The sequence below is a fragment of the Buceros rhinoceros genome, unplaced genomic scaffold (genome assembly GCF_000710305.1).
Source record: "Buceros rhinoceros silvestris isolate BGI_N320 unplaced genomic scaffold, ASM71030v1 scaffold16510, whole genome shotgun sequence".
Classification (NCBI taxonomy): domain Eukaryota; kingdom Metazoa; phylum Chordata; class Aves; order Bucerotiformes; family Bucerotidae; genus Buceros; species Buceros rhinoceros.
The window spans coordinates 57638-72938 of record NW_010391471.1 but is presented as its reverse complement, the minus strand read 5'-3'; the positions used below and the strand labels follow the sequence as shown (position 1 = coordinate 72938).

General features: G+C 39.3%; 1 protein-coding gene across 1 annotated transcript in view; it reads left to right on the top strand.

Annotated features, from left to right (window-relative positions):
- The window catches only part of RFX4 (regulatory factor X, 4 (influences HLA class II expression)), a gene marked incomplete at its 5' end in the record, with an annotated part of 74639 nt that overhangs the window by 7067 nt on the left and 52271 nt on the right, over positions 1-15301 (top strand). Inside the window, 2 exons of the mRNA XM_010141892.1 lie at positions 1429-1489; positions 6699-6822. Coding sequence (XP_010140194.1) covers positions 1429-1489; positions 6699-6822 — 185 coding nt within the window. The remainder of the gene's footprint in view (positions 1-1428; positions 1490-6698; positions 6823-15301) is intronic.

The following is a 15301-nucleotide window of genomic DNA, read 5'->3' as shown; positions in this document are numbered from 1 at the left end:
CCCCATGTGCCGAAGGTTTGTTGGATGGCGACTGTTTGTTTAGGAAAAACAAATGAAAAACGCAATTTAAAAGTGATTTGAAACGTGTATGTTGGTCCTATGTGCTGAATAAAAGCTGGCCCCTGAAAGGCAGGGAAGGAGTGTGCAGCCCAATAATTAGAGGCCCATTGTCATGCAGATGTAGAAGGGGGGCTGCAGGCAGTGTCTACGGGTAACTGTGCATCTGGATTTTCCTGACATTCAGAGGACTGGCCCCGCAGGCTAAAGGATGTTCAGTTAACACAACCTTCCCTATATGTAATGGAAGAAATATTGTGGCACGAGGGCTGAAGACGGCGTTTTCCAAAGCGGGGTTTTGTTTGTGTGCATTAGTTCTTGGGACTGCACAAAAGGCATCCCAACAGGAGCCCTCTCTGATGCTGAGAGGAGATAGATAGCCCATCTCCCTTTGCATTCAGCGTCCTGAAGGCTCACTTAAATAATCTCTAGAAGTTAACTGGATGAAGAAATGAAAGTTGTACCGTGGTGTACAGGTACAGTTCTTTAGGTATCAAAGCCTTCTACGCTTTCATCAGGGACAAAGTCATTAAAATATCAAACTGTGTTTGATACAACAGTGTTTCCCAAAGAATACCCTTCTGGAAACACTGATTGTGCTTCGCTCCAGCTTTCACCCAGGAATGTTTTGTATGTTTCACAGATCACAGTGTAATAGGAATTATTCTATATACACTTTTAAATTGTTTCAAAAGAACCAGTGTGAACTCGGAAGAATCCAATATTTTAAGAGTATTTTTTTTTCTATTCATCTGTTATTCAAATTTTTGGAAAATCGGCAAATCAGAGAGTTACCTTAGAAACAGTTAGTGAGAAATACTATCAGAACAGTTATCCGGGAAGGAATAAAGTAAATTATAGACTGCTTTTAATTTCAGTTTTTCTTGTTCAGAATTAAACTTCATCAATTTGTAAACATCTAGTATATATCATATGTTAGGATCACAACAGTGGATGAACCCTATTAGATTAAATGCCTTATCTACTATAAAACTTTGGTAAGGTAACTGTTCTCTTAAAGCAAGCGAAAGTGTTTTTATGTTCCGACATGCTGCTAGAAGTCTGAGTTAGTTTTTTTCCCTAGAAATTTATCCTTTCCAATATTGTTATTCCCATTCACCACCCTGCTTCTGCTATCATCAGTGATGTTTGCAAGGTTTATTGCCTTAAGCAGTATCTACAGATGCTATCATGGGGAAAATCATTATTTACATTTCCATAATTTAGCCAATATTTTGAGAAAGCTTTGGCACTTAGGAAGTTTTTTTTTTTAGCAGATAATTCTTTACCAGTTCATAAATGCCTGAGCAAATTAATTCATACTGAAATTACATAGCTGTTTTTTGTGTTGTTTTTTTTTTTTTTTAACAGATGAGGAAAAAGAAAATAATAGAGCATCAAAACCACACTCAACTCCAGCTACACTGCAATGGTAAGATGACTTCTAAAAAAAAAATCAAGAAAAACTGTTAGTGTTTTTTCCTATACTTTTTCCAGCTGAAGCGAATAGAGGTTTTGGACATCTTACACAGTTCTGAAGATATTTTCACTGTGTATGCTTAATCTGCTCATTAGTATCCTGTACAGCATTTCTCAATGACTGTCTTACTCCTAGGGGATTTGTTTGAACATAGGAAAGCTCTGATACAGTTTAGAAGATCTGCTTGGCATATTTGTTTGCCACCTTGCTAGCTGGTGATTTGTTGTTTGTCATCTTTAATATATTTATGACGAAAAGAAAACTAGTACCGAGACTTTTTGCTCAAGCTCACATTCATTTCATTGTATGATGAAGCTCACCTTTACCGACTCTCACTGAAATGAGATCTCTGTAGTTTAACATAGAAGACAACAAAAGAAGAGAGTGAGTTTGAGGTTTGGTTTCCCTTATAAATTTAGTGAGGGGGAGAAAGGAAGGGTAATCAAGAATAAAGAAAGAGAGGATGTGGAGAGGAAAATCTGTGAGTTATTCTGCTGTGCTGTGAAAAATAAACAAGTGCTATTCATTCTGATTTACAGCAGTATTTTAGGCTGCAGGTTCTATAATGTTACTTATAATTCTGACATCCCTATCCCTTAGGCTTTTGTTGATTTTCCCCTTAATTTAGGTTTCTAATTCTGGTTTAGCTTTCTTAATATTGTAAGTGATCAAGCATCTTTCAGGAGGTGCCTTGTGTCTGGCAGAAGAGAGCTATAAAGAAGCCTCGGAGCTTGCTTATCTGAAAACCCATACTCTTTAGCGTGTGTTAAGTCGTTTAAAGAAAGGCCTTTACTTCACCTGTAAGTAACTCTAATAGTTTTGTGGATTAAAAAATAAGATTAATGGCAATAAATGTGGGGGTTTTAGCAAAATTTTTTTTCTGCTTCTGTCAGTCTCTTGGGAGGCCTAATTGAACAAACAGCAAAAATTAATTCATTCAGTGAATTTTACTCTTTTATCTTTGCCTGTGAAATTCTGTGATTCTGTGAAATACGCATAAAGGTATTTGGATTATTTAATCTATATTACCTTTCTAAAGTTGAACAGTTAAATTCTAGATTTAAAAAAACCCCCGAGACCTGCAGGTTGGTGTAGAATGGGTTGCTGCAACTATTCGGCGTTCTGCCTTGCAGAAACAAACAGACGCTTCCATTGGAAATGATGAAATGTGCAAATATATAGAGAGGCATTTAGTTCTGAACTATTGCTTCTTTGTACCTATTTGCATCAGAAAAGTGCTGTTTTTCAGAAGATCAGGAAAAGCGAATAAAGAAAGGGAGTGACAGAGAGAAAATTATTAAAATAATAGTGAAATGTCATAGGGGTATTATTTTCCATTATTCATCCAAGTCACTTCAACACAGTTCAAACAGGGTAACAAAGAATACCTAGCTACAGTAAAACAGCAGGCAGGGCTTACCAGTCCCAAATTCAGAGCAGTGTTTATTTTGCAGTAGAGTCGGTTAAGAGTCTTTTCCACAGGAGCAAATAACGTAGTAGCCAAGAAGTCAGAGTTAATTAGAACACGCCAATGATACTGTTCCCAACAGAAAACACGCAAATGCTGTAAACAGTCTTTTGCCAAATACTTTCAAGCTTCCTCGGTCATAAAGGTTAGTAAATCCCTAAACTCCTGGGATATTGAGCCCTGCTGGAATGCAGCGTGCACGCTAATGCTCATTCAGCAGTGTTTGCAATAGAATCCTAGAATTTTTTATTCTGAAAAGGCTGCTTACATCATCTTCTTTTCTCCCTTGCTAGTGTGCTGGCTTACTACCTGTCTGCTGTGTTACTTCTCTTACGCATTTAGGTAGGTCAGACATTCTCCCTTTGGAGTCTTTTAGAGCATCTGCAATTTCCTGATTCAATTTTCCTCCCAAAAATACATGAGGGAACAGAAAGCAATGAAGTTTTCAAGTTTAATTTCTGCAGCTGGCATCAACCTAAATTATACAATTGGCTCATCTATTAATACATCTATAGTTAAAAGTTTCCCAGCTTAGTAGCCATACCATAGAACAGTTTTATGGTGGTTTCCATACGCTTTTCAGCCTGTGTACCGCAGCTTTGAATTGGTACTTCCTGGAGAAACTGTGATACTGGGTTTGATACACTAAATAAAACTGAAAGCTCAAAAGTTGTGGTCAGAGTGCTAAAGCAGTAAGCTTGCTTTGTGTGAAGATGCCATGTTTCCGATGTTCCGGAAAACCAGAGCCTTCCGCATCAGGTTATTTGTACTCTGGTAGCACCCAGAAATCCATGGTTGTTAAACTATTGTGGTCAGCACTGTACTAATGCTGCACTGAGTGCTTCCTGTAGGTTTACTTTTACATGTTCGGCAATTTTGCCTGCTCAGCCCAAGTTTTTGCACGGACAAGAAAGAAAAAGACTAAATTTACCTGGGTGTGTCTCAGGTAAGCATATATTCTACCCTCTTACAGGAATCTTTAGACCAGATTCAAGTGATGGAAGTGGTGGGGTAAATTATTGACCAGATTTCAGGGTAAAGTACCAAACTTGCCTTGTTCTGGCAAATGGAAGCACCATGGCTGTCTTCAGCGTCTGGTAAAACTGGTCACGTTTTTACTCTTCAATGCTACTACCATTTACAGCTAATGAAGGCAAAGGAGTGTTGGAGAGAGAAAGAGGAAATGTCAGTAGTAAGGAAAAAGAAGAGGAGGGAAATAGTAGGGGAAGTGAAGCAAGACTATGTATATTTTGTCACACAGTTCATATTGCCTTCAATTTCGTTAGTTATATCTGGTCTGGCACCTTGATGAAAAGCAAACAACATCAATCCCTTGGGATCTATCCTTAATGCTCATGCCTCTCCGAAGGCGAAGTACATTGAACACTACAAATGAGGAGGAGGAAGAAGTTGCTGAAGATGCCAAGAAACATATCTGGCTGACTGTCTGCCTGGCTAAATATCCTTTTCCTGGAAAGAGGAACGATGTTTTCATTTTGTTTCGTTAATGACACAAAATTAAGTGAAAGGCCTGGCAAATGCACCATTACTGCCAAATACACCACAGTCAGGGAAATGACATGAACTTGAATTTGACTGTTAAGGCATGAATATACCAATACTCCATATTCTGTCTTCATCCTATGTTCCTGTGTTCACTATTATCTATAAAGCTATAGCTTGCTAAACACTTGGCTCTAAAATGTTCATGACCATTTCATTAGTGAACAGATTTCCCCCAGATTAGTAGTTTCTCAAAAAATTGTTATAAGGCATCAAAATGGATCTGTTCTAGAATCCTTTATGTGATTAGCAATGGTTAACTTCGCAGTTGTTCTGTTGCCTTCGTATCTAAGAACAAGTCTGTAACAACACTACAGACCTGGCTCTGCTCTAGAATAATCTCCTTTAATCTAGAAATACAGAAGTATACAAAGAGGGAAACAGTAATAGGGACAGATAAAATTGACATTCCTGTGGAAGGATTGGGGGTTGTATTGCTATACTGTAGTGGTACAAAAGATCTCATTGTGAACTACTGCGTTTCACACAGCTTTATTAGGACATTTAGAACTTGTTTTATATATATATGTATAAAATTCCTGATAATGATTTGTTAGGTGGAAGATTGAGTTCATTATCTTTCTACAATACTGTAGAATGAAGCTGAATTCAAAATATGATAAAGTTGTTAAATGAAAGACAGGAAAATAAAAGAAGTGGAGCAAGATGGGTTTTTGATCATTAAAAAAAAAGTTCAGGTATAATGGAGCATTGTTCAGCGTCAGACTAATGACTCTCTGTGAAAGAGAGGAGAAAAAGAGAAAAAGTCATCAGATATGAACAGAAATAATTAACTGCTTTTCTTTCTGTCCTGTCTTGGTCACGGAAGCTGACATTCCAATTAGCAGCTATAGTATACAAACGAACTCTCCAGGTTTTGAAAGGAGGTTTTGTTAAAGCGCTATGAATTTGAGGAAAGATGCGGTGATGATATTTCTGTAGAAACCAAGGAAGAATAGATGTTGCCCATATGAACCAATTCCATTCATCTAGCTGGATATCTTATTAAAATAGTTTGCAGTCACAAACGATCATGATAACTGAAATGGAAGGTAGGTAGGTCCTGAAAAAGGCGATGAAGGAGAGAAACTAGCTATTATTTGGAAGGTGTTCTACAGCTATCAAATAACAGGGGGTTATTTATTGCAAAACTGGAGCTTTTGAGAATATGGATTAATTTTCTAATACACTTAAGAGGAAGCCGCACCTGCCACCTTCTCCTAGCCAGCAAGGCAGACAAGCACCCAAGTAACTATATATGCATATTAGTGACACCATGGATGTCAAGATTAATTATGATTTAAAGTTAAGTGTGCATGTAAATACCTCTTGAACTTTATTGGATCAGCAATTATAAAAATGTCATTTCACAAGAATATTTCTTCCAGTCTATATGTTTATAATGAGCTCAGTTTCTGGTTTCTGATTTTAAAGATGAAGCATAGGCCTATTCATATATTTGACGCATAATTTAAAGTTTAGTTGTGTGTTTGCATTTGTAAATGAATAATAAGTTTCTAGAAGGCAGAGGAGGATGCTATTTCACTGTTTTATTCAGCATTGTATTCAGGTCGTGGACTCTCTTTTCACTTTGTCCGTAAGCAATAGCAAAAAACCATTATACAAATATGATTTTGTGCACACTCTTGAGTATTTGCAAATAACTCGCTTTAGCCACATCTGCTTCCTCAAGGTAAGGAATTTTGCAGCTGGGCAGGACTGAAAAGGGCGTCATGAACCAAGAGTGTCCTGTAAAGAATGAGAAGATGCTTTCCCTCAGTGAAAGTGTTTTATTTCGTAGTTGTACGTCTATTTTTTGATTACAGGATGCTTTTAGGGTATAACTGGTTACTAGTATATTTTTTCCCAAAAAATAGCATTTTGGAGCATAGTCAAAACCCAATATCCCTTTGTGAACTCCCAGCTTATGTTTTTGATAGCAAGTATGAACCAAATGAAGCAAGTAAGTGTTATGGAAGTGAACTGGAAGGAGCACTTAGGAAAAAAAGAGAGTAAATTTAGTAGGCAAAAGGAACCAGAATGTTTGGTCTTAGAAATGCAACTTTGCATACTGTTTACCATACAGGACATCCAACATACTTGCAGTTCTCTCTGATATTTGCTTTCAAGGTTGGAGGAGAACTATGAGATTGCAGAAGGCGTTTGCATTCCTCGAAGTGCTCTCTACATGCATTACTTGGACTTCTGTGAGAAAAATGACACGCAACCTGTTAATGCCGCCAGCTTTGGGAAGGTGAGTCCAAACAGCTGCATGATGCCTTGAGCTCTCACCTAGTTCAGGTGAATTTGGATTATTGAAAAGAATTAGTCATCATTTACCATTACAGATAGAGGTATATGAATCGAATCTCTTACGTATTCAAGTCATTGAACAAGGGCTAAATTTTTAAACATTTTGACAGTTGGAATAATTTCTAATCACAACTAAGCTCCAGAATGCACTTTAGATTTTATGACTTCAGCACCCATCCTAGTTAACATGGTGACATCCTAGTGACATGGTATACGATATTGGCATCTTGGAAGTAGAATAGAAGTCAGTGAAAACACATCTGCATTGTGACCCACACTGCTTTAACAAATATGTATTTTTTTTAAAATGGAAGGGCTAAATATCAGACGTTGAATTCTGAAGCCTGTCTAGGCCATTCTTGTAAGCATCCTTCAGGGATCCCTGAATTAATGATAACAGCCCACACTGGCAAAATCACATAGTAGAGTACAGTGCCTCCAGGTGTGAAAGTCCAGGACGCATCTAACAGCATCTGTTTGGCAGTGCGCTTGCAAGCTGCCAAGTTATCTCTGTGCTGTGATTCCTTGTGCTTCCACTTTCCAGACCAGTTCTAGTAAGAGCGACTGCAGTTAGCTCCAGACTCACAGTGGAGAGCGCTCCTAGCCCAGGCACAACTGTGCATTGTCAGATGTGAGCAGTAAAGCTCTTATACTACACACCACTAACAAACATTAATGGCTGGCTACGATGTTGCATAAAGTTCATATTTTGTATTTGCTGGTCAGGTAATATTTTCCACTCAACGAAAAACAAAATTATACTATTATATTATTATTTTTTAAATAAACCCAAAATTTTACCACAGAGTGTGTCACAGGCCTTTAAAACTTATAGGCTGTGAAAAGAACAAAGTGTAGAGTTTTGGGTTTGAAACGCTTGCAAGCATGAATCTGACACCTATTGTCCTGCAAGCTATTCTCTTCTAGTGTTTGCAACATTTGTTCTATAGATGTGCTGGGTATTCAAAGAAGGAAAAACGTTCCTACAGTAACTGCTTGTGTAAAGAGTAGGTGAATGAGAAGAATGTATTTAATGAGCTGTCATTTCCTGCAGTGCGTGTTTATAAGTAGAGTGTTTAGCAAGGCAAGTAAAATGTACCGTGTTGTAACATTACTATGTTTGCTGTATCTTCAAGACCTGCATAGATCAGTTGATTCTGTGTTAGGTTTCTTTAAATACACTGTATAAGTGTGAATGAAATCTTTCCTAGTACATATTATTGCTACCAAGTGGTAAGTATCATGGCAACATGTGATGTAGGAATAGTGAGAACAAGAAGCAGATTTCATGCAGGCTAACACATTTGGAATGTGGGTAAAATTTACATGATGCTACTGTTGCTGCTGCTAAAAACTTTAGTAAATTGTAAGCTGCAAAGATCCTGAAATTATTTCACCAGAACATAAAATTACAAGGGACTTTGATTTTCAGTATGGAGCAGTCTTGTTACACTGTAACTCCATCCTCCTTCTCCCCTGCCCCTCATACACACATCTGTTCATTGGTAGGACTACCTTGACCTAGCAGGACAGTACAGTGTCTTCCATCCAAAAATCATGGTATTCCAAAGTGTTTTTCATGTGCTGTGGTCCAAGTGTTTTCCACTTGGTTGCAATAAACTTCTGAAGCAGTGATGCACGGAATTTGTTCTTCCTTTTTGTGGAGAGGAAGCCACACAGAATCATCCCAGTCTCAAACCAGTGATTTTGGATCTGGGAACCAAGGCAGAAACTGGTGTGTACAGGAACTTCACACAACACTGGCACAAACAGTGAAGTGAAACATGCTCCTGCATCTGCAGAGCCTGGAGCAGACCCCAGTGATTACTTCCAACCTATTTTTGCTAAGGAAATGTACTGCACAGTCATGAAGATCCGTGAGGCAGACACCGCCTTCATTGAATCAATAGCTTGCAGTCAGCTTCTCTTTAGGAGCAGATAAAAGGATGATGTCTTAGCGAACAGAGTCGCTATCATGCCTTAAATACCGTATTGGCCATGTGAATTGCATAAATGCCTCAGAGGTAGTGCAGTGAAATATTTGAGGGGTTCTGCACTACGCTGCTGAAACAGAGACCTTGGACATGTTTGTCCTCATTGGGAATCATCAAGAGCCCTGCAGCTGTTGTCTCCTCCAGAGAAAGGAGTTAGTTGTTCTGTGAAATTGTAGACAGTTCGCCTTTCAATAGAGCACATTGAATTTATGATTAATCTTTGAACTTTAGCTCTGTGGGCAATGTTAAACATTTAGTCTTTTTCTTTAACAGACTGGTAGTTTTCAGAAAGAGACATGGAGTTCAGCACATTAAACCAATCTGTAATAAGTAACGTCCTAACGTATTGTTACATACTCAGTTACGTCTTGATTAACAGAATAGTGTGGATTTCACTTTTAAAGATACTTCTGGAGACATACGAATCTTGACTGAAAGTGATCTTTCCAGACTAAGGTTTTCTAGACAACACTTCAGCCCATGTGTACTTCCTAAGCCTGATGCAAGTCTCATATATCCACAACAGGGCATGGCAGGTAGAACAGACATGTTGTTCAAGAACCACTGAACTAATGAATCTTGTTTCCTGTCATCTCCCGTGTTCCCTAAATCCGCAGCCTTACCTAAATCTTGCATAATATCTCCATGTTTCCCTGCAGTGTGTTCAACCATTTCCAGGTCTTGCTTCTTTCAGTTTTCTCACGCATCTGCTGCATCTTCTTTTTACATTATTTTTAGATTCACACATGCCCGTCTGTCTACTTACCTGTCTCTTTTTCTGTCCTCCCCCCATGCCACCAGCTGGGCAAGAAGCAGCAAAAGAGGTGGCCTGTTCAGAGCAACAGAAGTGCTGACTGGTTGCCTCATACTCAGGGTGTCCAGCCAGGCATAGCCAAATGCCTCAACTAAAGCCTGAGCTTTCTCCTCTGTATCGTCCTCAGCATTAACACCAATATGCTTTCACTGCTATCCAGCCATCATTTTCTGTTAAACTTCTAGGACATGGACTGGACCCCAGGCATTTGGTAATACTGAATTAGCAAAACAAATGTTGGTCTGGGTGGTGAAGAGATTAACAGAGATACAGCAATATTTCCCTGAGGAAACAGGCTAATGACAATATAAGTAACAAGAAGAAGAAAGAACAGAATTACTGTATAAATAAGCACCTTTTAAAAAGCAACTTATACTCCCAAGCCACTAAAAGTATATATAACTGCGTGCCTCTCAGCTCTGTGCTGCAAATGCCTTGGGCTCTGCTCCATGGTCCCAGAGAGCAGTTTAAGGAGTTTCCAAGTGGAAGTTCTGCCACTGCCTGCAGGTGTACGGGGTTATTTTCTGAGGAAAATGTTAACATAAAATGCCTGTGATAATCAATACACTGAAGTAGGAATTATGGCGGGTGAAGGCTCTGACTCATCATTCTCACAAGGCTTAGTTGCAAAAGCTAAATCATTCTGAATTGAGGACTTCACTGAATCAAATAAAAACCAGGAATGTTTTTAGCACTTCCAAGCCCCTCAAGTATCTATTGCGTATGGATGGGTATCATAATGCTTGTTGGTTCTCTCCTAGATGTAGCAGCTGGTTTGGCAGGTCTTTGTGCTTCTCTTTCACTTTTATTTCCAACACTGATTTTTGTTCTTGTTTCTTTCGTGACCCTGTATGAACCTTATTTTCTTCATCAAGCGCCTTGAAGATGTAATCTTCCTCCTCTGCACCGATTTCCCCTATCCTCCATGTCCTCAGTTCACTGCTTTAAATTTACTATGCAGTGCTAAGTCACTGCCTGGGCCCTGTCACATCTCTTAGAACAGAGTTTCGTGGTGAAAAAATGCTTTTGCATCCTCCTGAAGTGTTCTTCCCACAACTCCCATATGCCCCCTGGAGGTTAAATACTTTTCTCTTTTGTTTTTCTTTTTTTTCTTCTGGTGCTTTCCTGCCATGTCTTTTGACAAGCAATAATAAATTAATATTTGAAAAGGAACACGAAGGATGCTGACACTTTGCAGGGTGATTCTCCCAGCACGAGGTCCCTTTACATCACTCTGGCAGCATAAAGAGGTTTAACAATGGATGCATGCTCACACAAATTTTAGAGCCTCTTTGTTGTTCACTGACTGGCTTTGCTGTAAGTGAAAAATAGATTCCAATAAATCTATTTCACTAAATAAAGAAGGGTAAAGTCCACAATAGATTTGTAATATCAGTTAGGAATCAGTTTACATTTTGGACCAGCATTTTCACTGCATTTCCAAAAAATGGGCTGAGGCACAGTTATACCAGCAGAAAAGTGCTTTTTCCCCCCAATTGTTTGCTTTGCTCCAGAGAGGCACAGGCTGTACCAGCCAGAGTCCTCTTTTATCACTATGCACTGTTTCTATGCCCAGAAGTTTTGCCAGCAGGACTGTTCCACCAAGCATGATTAGCATAAACAGAATTTACAGTTTAATGCTGTCATACTATATATATATTTAATGTTTAAAAACGATGGACAAGTAGCCTTACTGAACCTCTTTGATAATGACATTGCAATGTGATTGCATCGTGATCTGTCTTTGTACTGAAATACACACATCTGGAAATTGCCTTCTGTGCATACGGAGAAACTTCTCCTCAGGATGTATTTTTTTCCCCCTTTACAGTCAATTTGCTCCAAGGTAGCCTCAGCAGTAACTGGTGTAGCAAAGCCAAATTTACTTAGTGCTCTAAACCAGCACTTGCTTTATTATGAGCAGTTACTACAAGTGGAATGTTTTCTTATTAGACTTTTTTTCTAGTCAATATAGAAAAGCAAAATAGAACTGGAGAAAAATCAATCTAAAGCTGAAGACGTGTTTTCTGTTATAGCATCGAAGGACCATATCACTCTATCAGCATATCTGAGCAGTCTCTGGTTCTCCAACAGTTAAGGTTCCTGACTGGAGGTCAGTCAACACCAGTGCTACTTTTCTTCCCGATCCAGAATCTTCTAGGCCAAACTCCCCTGAGGAGGCCATAATAACATAAGAACCACAGAAGCGAGTGGTGATACTGGTGTGGGGAACAGGGTTCCTATAGTGTAGCTGGAAAGGCCTTTGCCCCCTTAGCTCTGCTTCACTGATCCCTTGTTATTATTGCAGGTTGATGGTTATTGCTTTTTTCTCCTTGAGCTTCAGGACTAAGAAAACCAGCAAGGACACTTGGGTTTCTTTGGAGTGACTTTTCTTTTCCCCAAGATTTGCCCTCTAGCAAAGGGATTTTTACTGGCTTTGCCACTTCAAGCGTCTGGCTTATAGTTAGGTCTTCAGGATGAAGTAGAGCGGCCTCCGGGCTGCTTTACCTCATGCCTTGTCAACACATCCTAGGGGCTGTTCTTACAGCACAGGGCCTGCCAGAGTGCAGGGATCCTGGCGCTCAGCCTTTTCCCACAGATATGCTGGGTGATGGCAGTAAGCATGCTGGCAGCGGTACAGAGCAGGGAGAGTTGTGCAGGGTTTTAGATCTACTTGGCTTCAGCAAGTCGGTACTGAAAGTGGCTGCAGCTCAGCTGAGTATCTGAGTCAGAGAATTTGCTGTTTGCAGCTTTGTTGGGAGGCAGCAATCTGTTTGATCGTGCCTTAGGCTGAATTCCATCTGGCCAGAGGAGCTGCTGAAGGAGGATATTGTTGTACATGGATGGGTTTGAGAAGAAGTCTCCCAAGTTTCACTAAAGGGTCTGATTCAGTTGGAGATCCTCATGGAGTCTAATCTCCATAGCAGGCAGAATTGAGCACAGACATTAGAGAAAGAGCCACCAGGATTTTCTGACTTGCTTTGCAGTATCAGTTGAGACATCTCGGTGCTAGCAACAAGAATTTATCCTGTGGCTAGACCATGTCTTATTTCAGAAAATTATGAAAGTGAGTGGAGAAGTTATTGAATCTAAACAGACAAGAGATCTGGGGTCAAGAATTGAGTATGTATTTGGAGTCTTCTCTTCTCTAGAGTCTTGTCTCCAGTCATCTCTCCAGGGCCATGCAAGTAAGAAGAAAGGAGGGGAGAGTGTATAGACACCATCATACCTCTTCTCCTTTTCTTTGCACAGTCTGATGGGTTTAAGGGGCTGGAATGGTATTCTGTAATGGACTAATTTAATTATGCCCTTTACTATCAGTGGATGTTTCTTGGGGGAAAGCTTTCTCACCATTTTCCTCAAGGTAGTGAGGTGTTAAGCCAGATCCAAGCCATCTTTGAGCCAAAAGGTACTTGTTAACACAGGTACTAATAATAACAGACTATCTCAGGGCAGGATTTTCAAAACCATTGAAGCAGATGGGGAAACCCCAGAATGATCCAGCTGGAGCAGTACCAGACCAAAGATGAATGAACGTAAAAATCCTACACTCATCACATATGATTGAGGATATCAGTGTTGTTTATGTTTCACAGCAGTGAGAACAAGAAAAGCATAGCTGTGTGGGAGTGTAGTTATATTTGGCATCACTGGTTTCTATCATGTTGCCATGGCAAAGAAGTTTAAGACTGGAGCACTACAATAGAATTTGGTAAATAAACACAGGTCTTACGTGACTTTGTAAAAGAAAAGCATGTCCTCTAGATATGGGACTTGAAACCTGAGCTGAGATAAATAAAGCCAGGCCCTGTTACGAAGAATTGTTATCAGAGGAAAGAAAATTTATTCCACCACATTTAGACTCCCTCTAGAACCTCTCAAAGCAACAGAGCCTGTAGCCTGAAATCCATTTCTCATTCTGGCAGAGTGAAAATTCTGGGTTGCAACTGAAGTTAACTTATTTCATTACTCAGGGAATTTCTAGAAACACGGCTAGGAATATCTCTAATAGAAAGGGACAAGAGTCATGAAGAATAACAACCCTCTAGAGCAGATGCACTAACAAAACAAACAAGCCTTTTGAAAAGTAGCAATTTAAATTATTCCAGGGAAAAGACATCTAAAAATTCTAAAAGTCATCATCTGCCTGTTGCCCCCAGAGCAAAATGTAATATTTTGACACAGGGAGGGAGGAAAAAGTTACTTTGGAGGTTTCCAGACATCTCTGGTTTCTACCATCCTTATTTGTCAGCATAAAGACAGATGCATAAGATGATTTATAAGATGGTGTTTGGCTCCCTCCCTCCCCACCCCTCCGCCCCCCGATTTGTTTTGGTATCTCATATCATTGAAGAATTTAGTTGGAATAACTGGGAAACATGAAGTTCACCAATTGATAGTGAATACTATGTGGAGTGATGTGATGGGTCACAGTGTAAGGGATGAAGGCAGAACAGACAACGCATTCCTCATTTTAAAGCTGGGGCTGGCTCTGCTCGTGTTGGAATGTCATAGTGCTGGAGATGTGAGGAGAGTTGCAGAGGCAAAAATTACAGCTGGCAGTAATCAGGATGAAGAAATGCACCTTTGCAGCCATTTGTGGGTAACAGAACAGCTCTTGAAGTTAGCCATGTCTAAAGTTAATAGGTTGTGCGGACGACAATATAGATGTTTACAGAGGAAGTGCATTTTTCTAATTGTTGTTCATAAAGCCTTCTGTGTTTTGCATGGATGCTGAAGGAACTTAATTTTTATTGCATTATTTTAAGAATGACAAACATACAAGTATTTATTTATTTCAAGTTTATTGACACCTCTACCAGGTTTAAAAAAACAAAATAGGATGAAAATCCTGTTAGCTCCAAGATATTGAATGTTATACTACCAGCATTGTAATCTCAGTGTGAGAGAATGACAGAAGACTTTTCTTTCCTGCATTCACTTTGGCGTATATATATATACACCCCCTATATACCCTATGCATTGAGACTGAAAATGTTACTACCTGTAGGAAAGAAAAATGTCCCCTAATATTCTATCTGTGCAGGAGTTCGTAAAACCAGGTGTCAGGATTGTCTGCAAAAGTGTTAGGCAAGTGCTGACCTGGGTATACAAGTCCTTTGAATATATATATGTAGTTTTATAATGTAATTACTTCTGTCTGGCTCTTATGTATACATTAGGCAATCACCAAAAGAGCTATGGAGTTGCAAAAACATAAGGTAGTTCTTAATATATATTTTTTTAATCAAGAAAGGCATAAAAGATTCTATAGGCAGAAGGCAAGATCAGATCTTGAGCAGAGCACAGAGGAAAGAGAGGGGGAACACAAGGAGTTTAGCAACTGAGAAGCAAGTCGAGGGAGCATTGGTTTCTGAGGCTAATATAGCAGGGACAGAAGTTATTTGCATGTGAACTCTTGGTCTACCTCTGTCTCGAAACCAAAAAGCAAAGTAGCGCAAAATAATGCCTAACAGTCAAAACTGCCACGTAATTTAAGTGGAATTTTACTTGGAAAATGTAAACTCAGATGTAAAAAAAATGTAAAAAGCAGATTTCACAGGGCAGCTGGATTTGTGGTCACTTTGGAGAAGTATGAGATGAAATTTCGG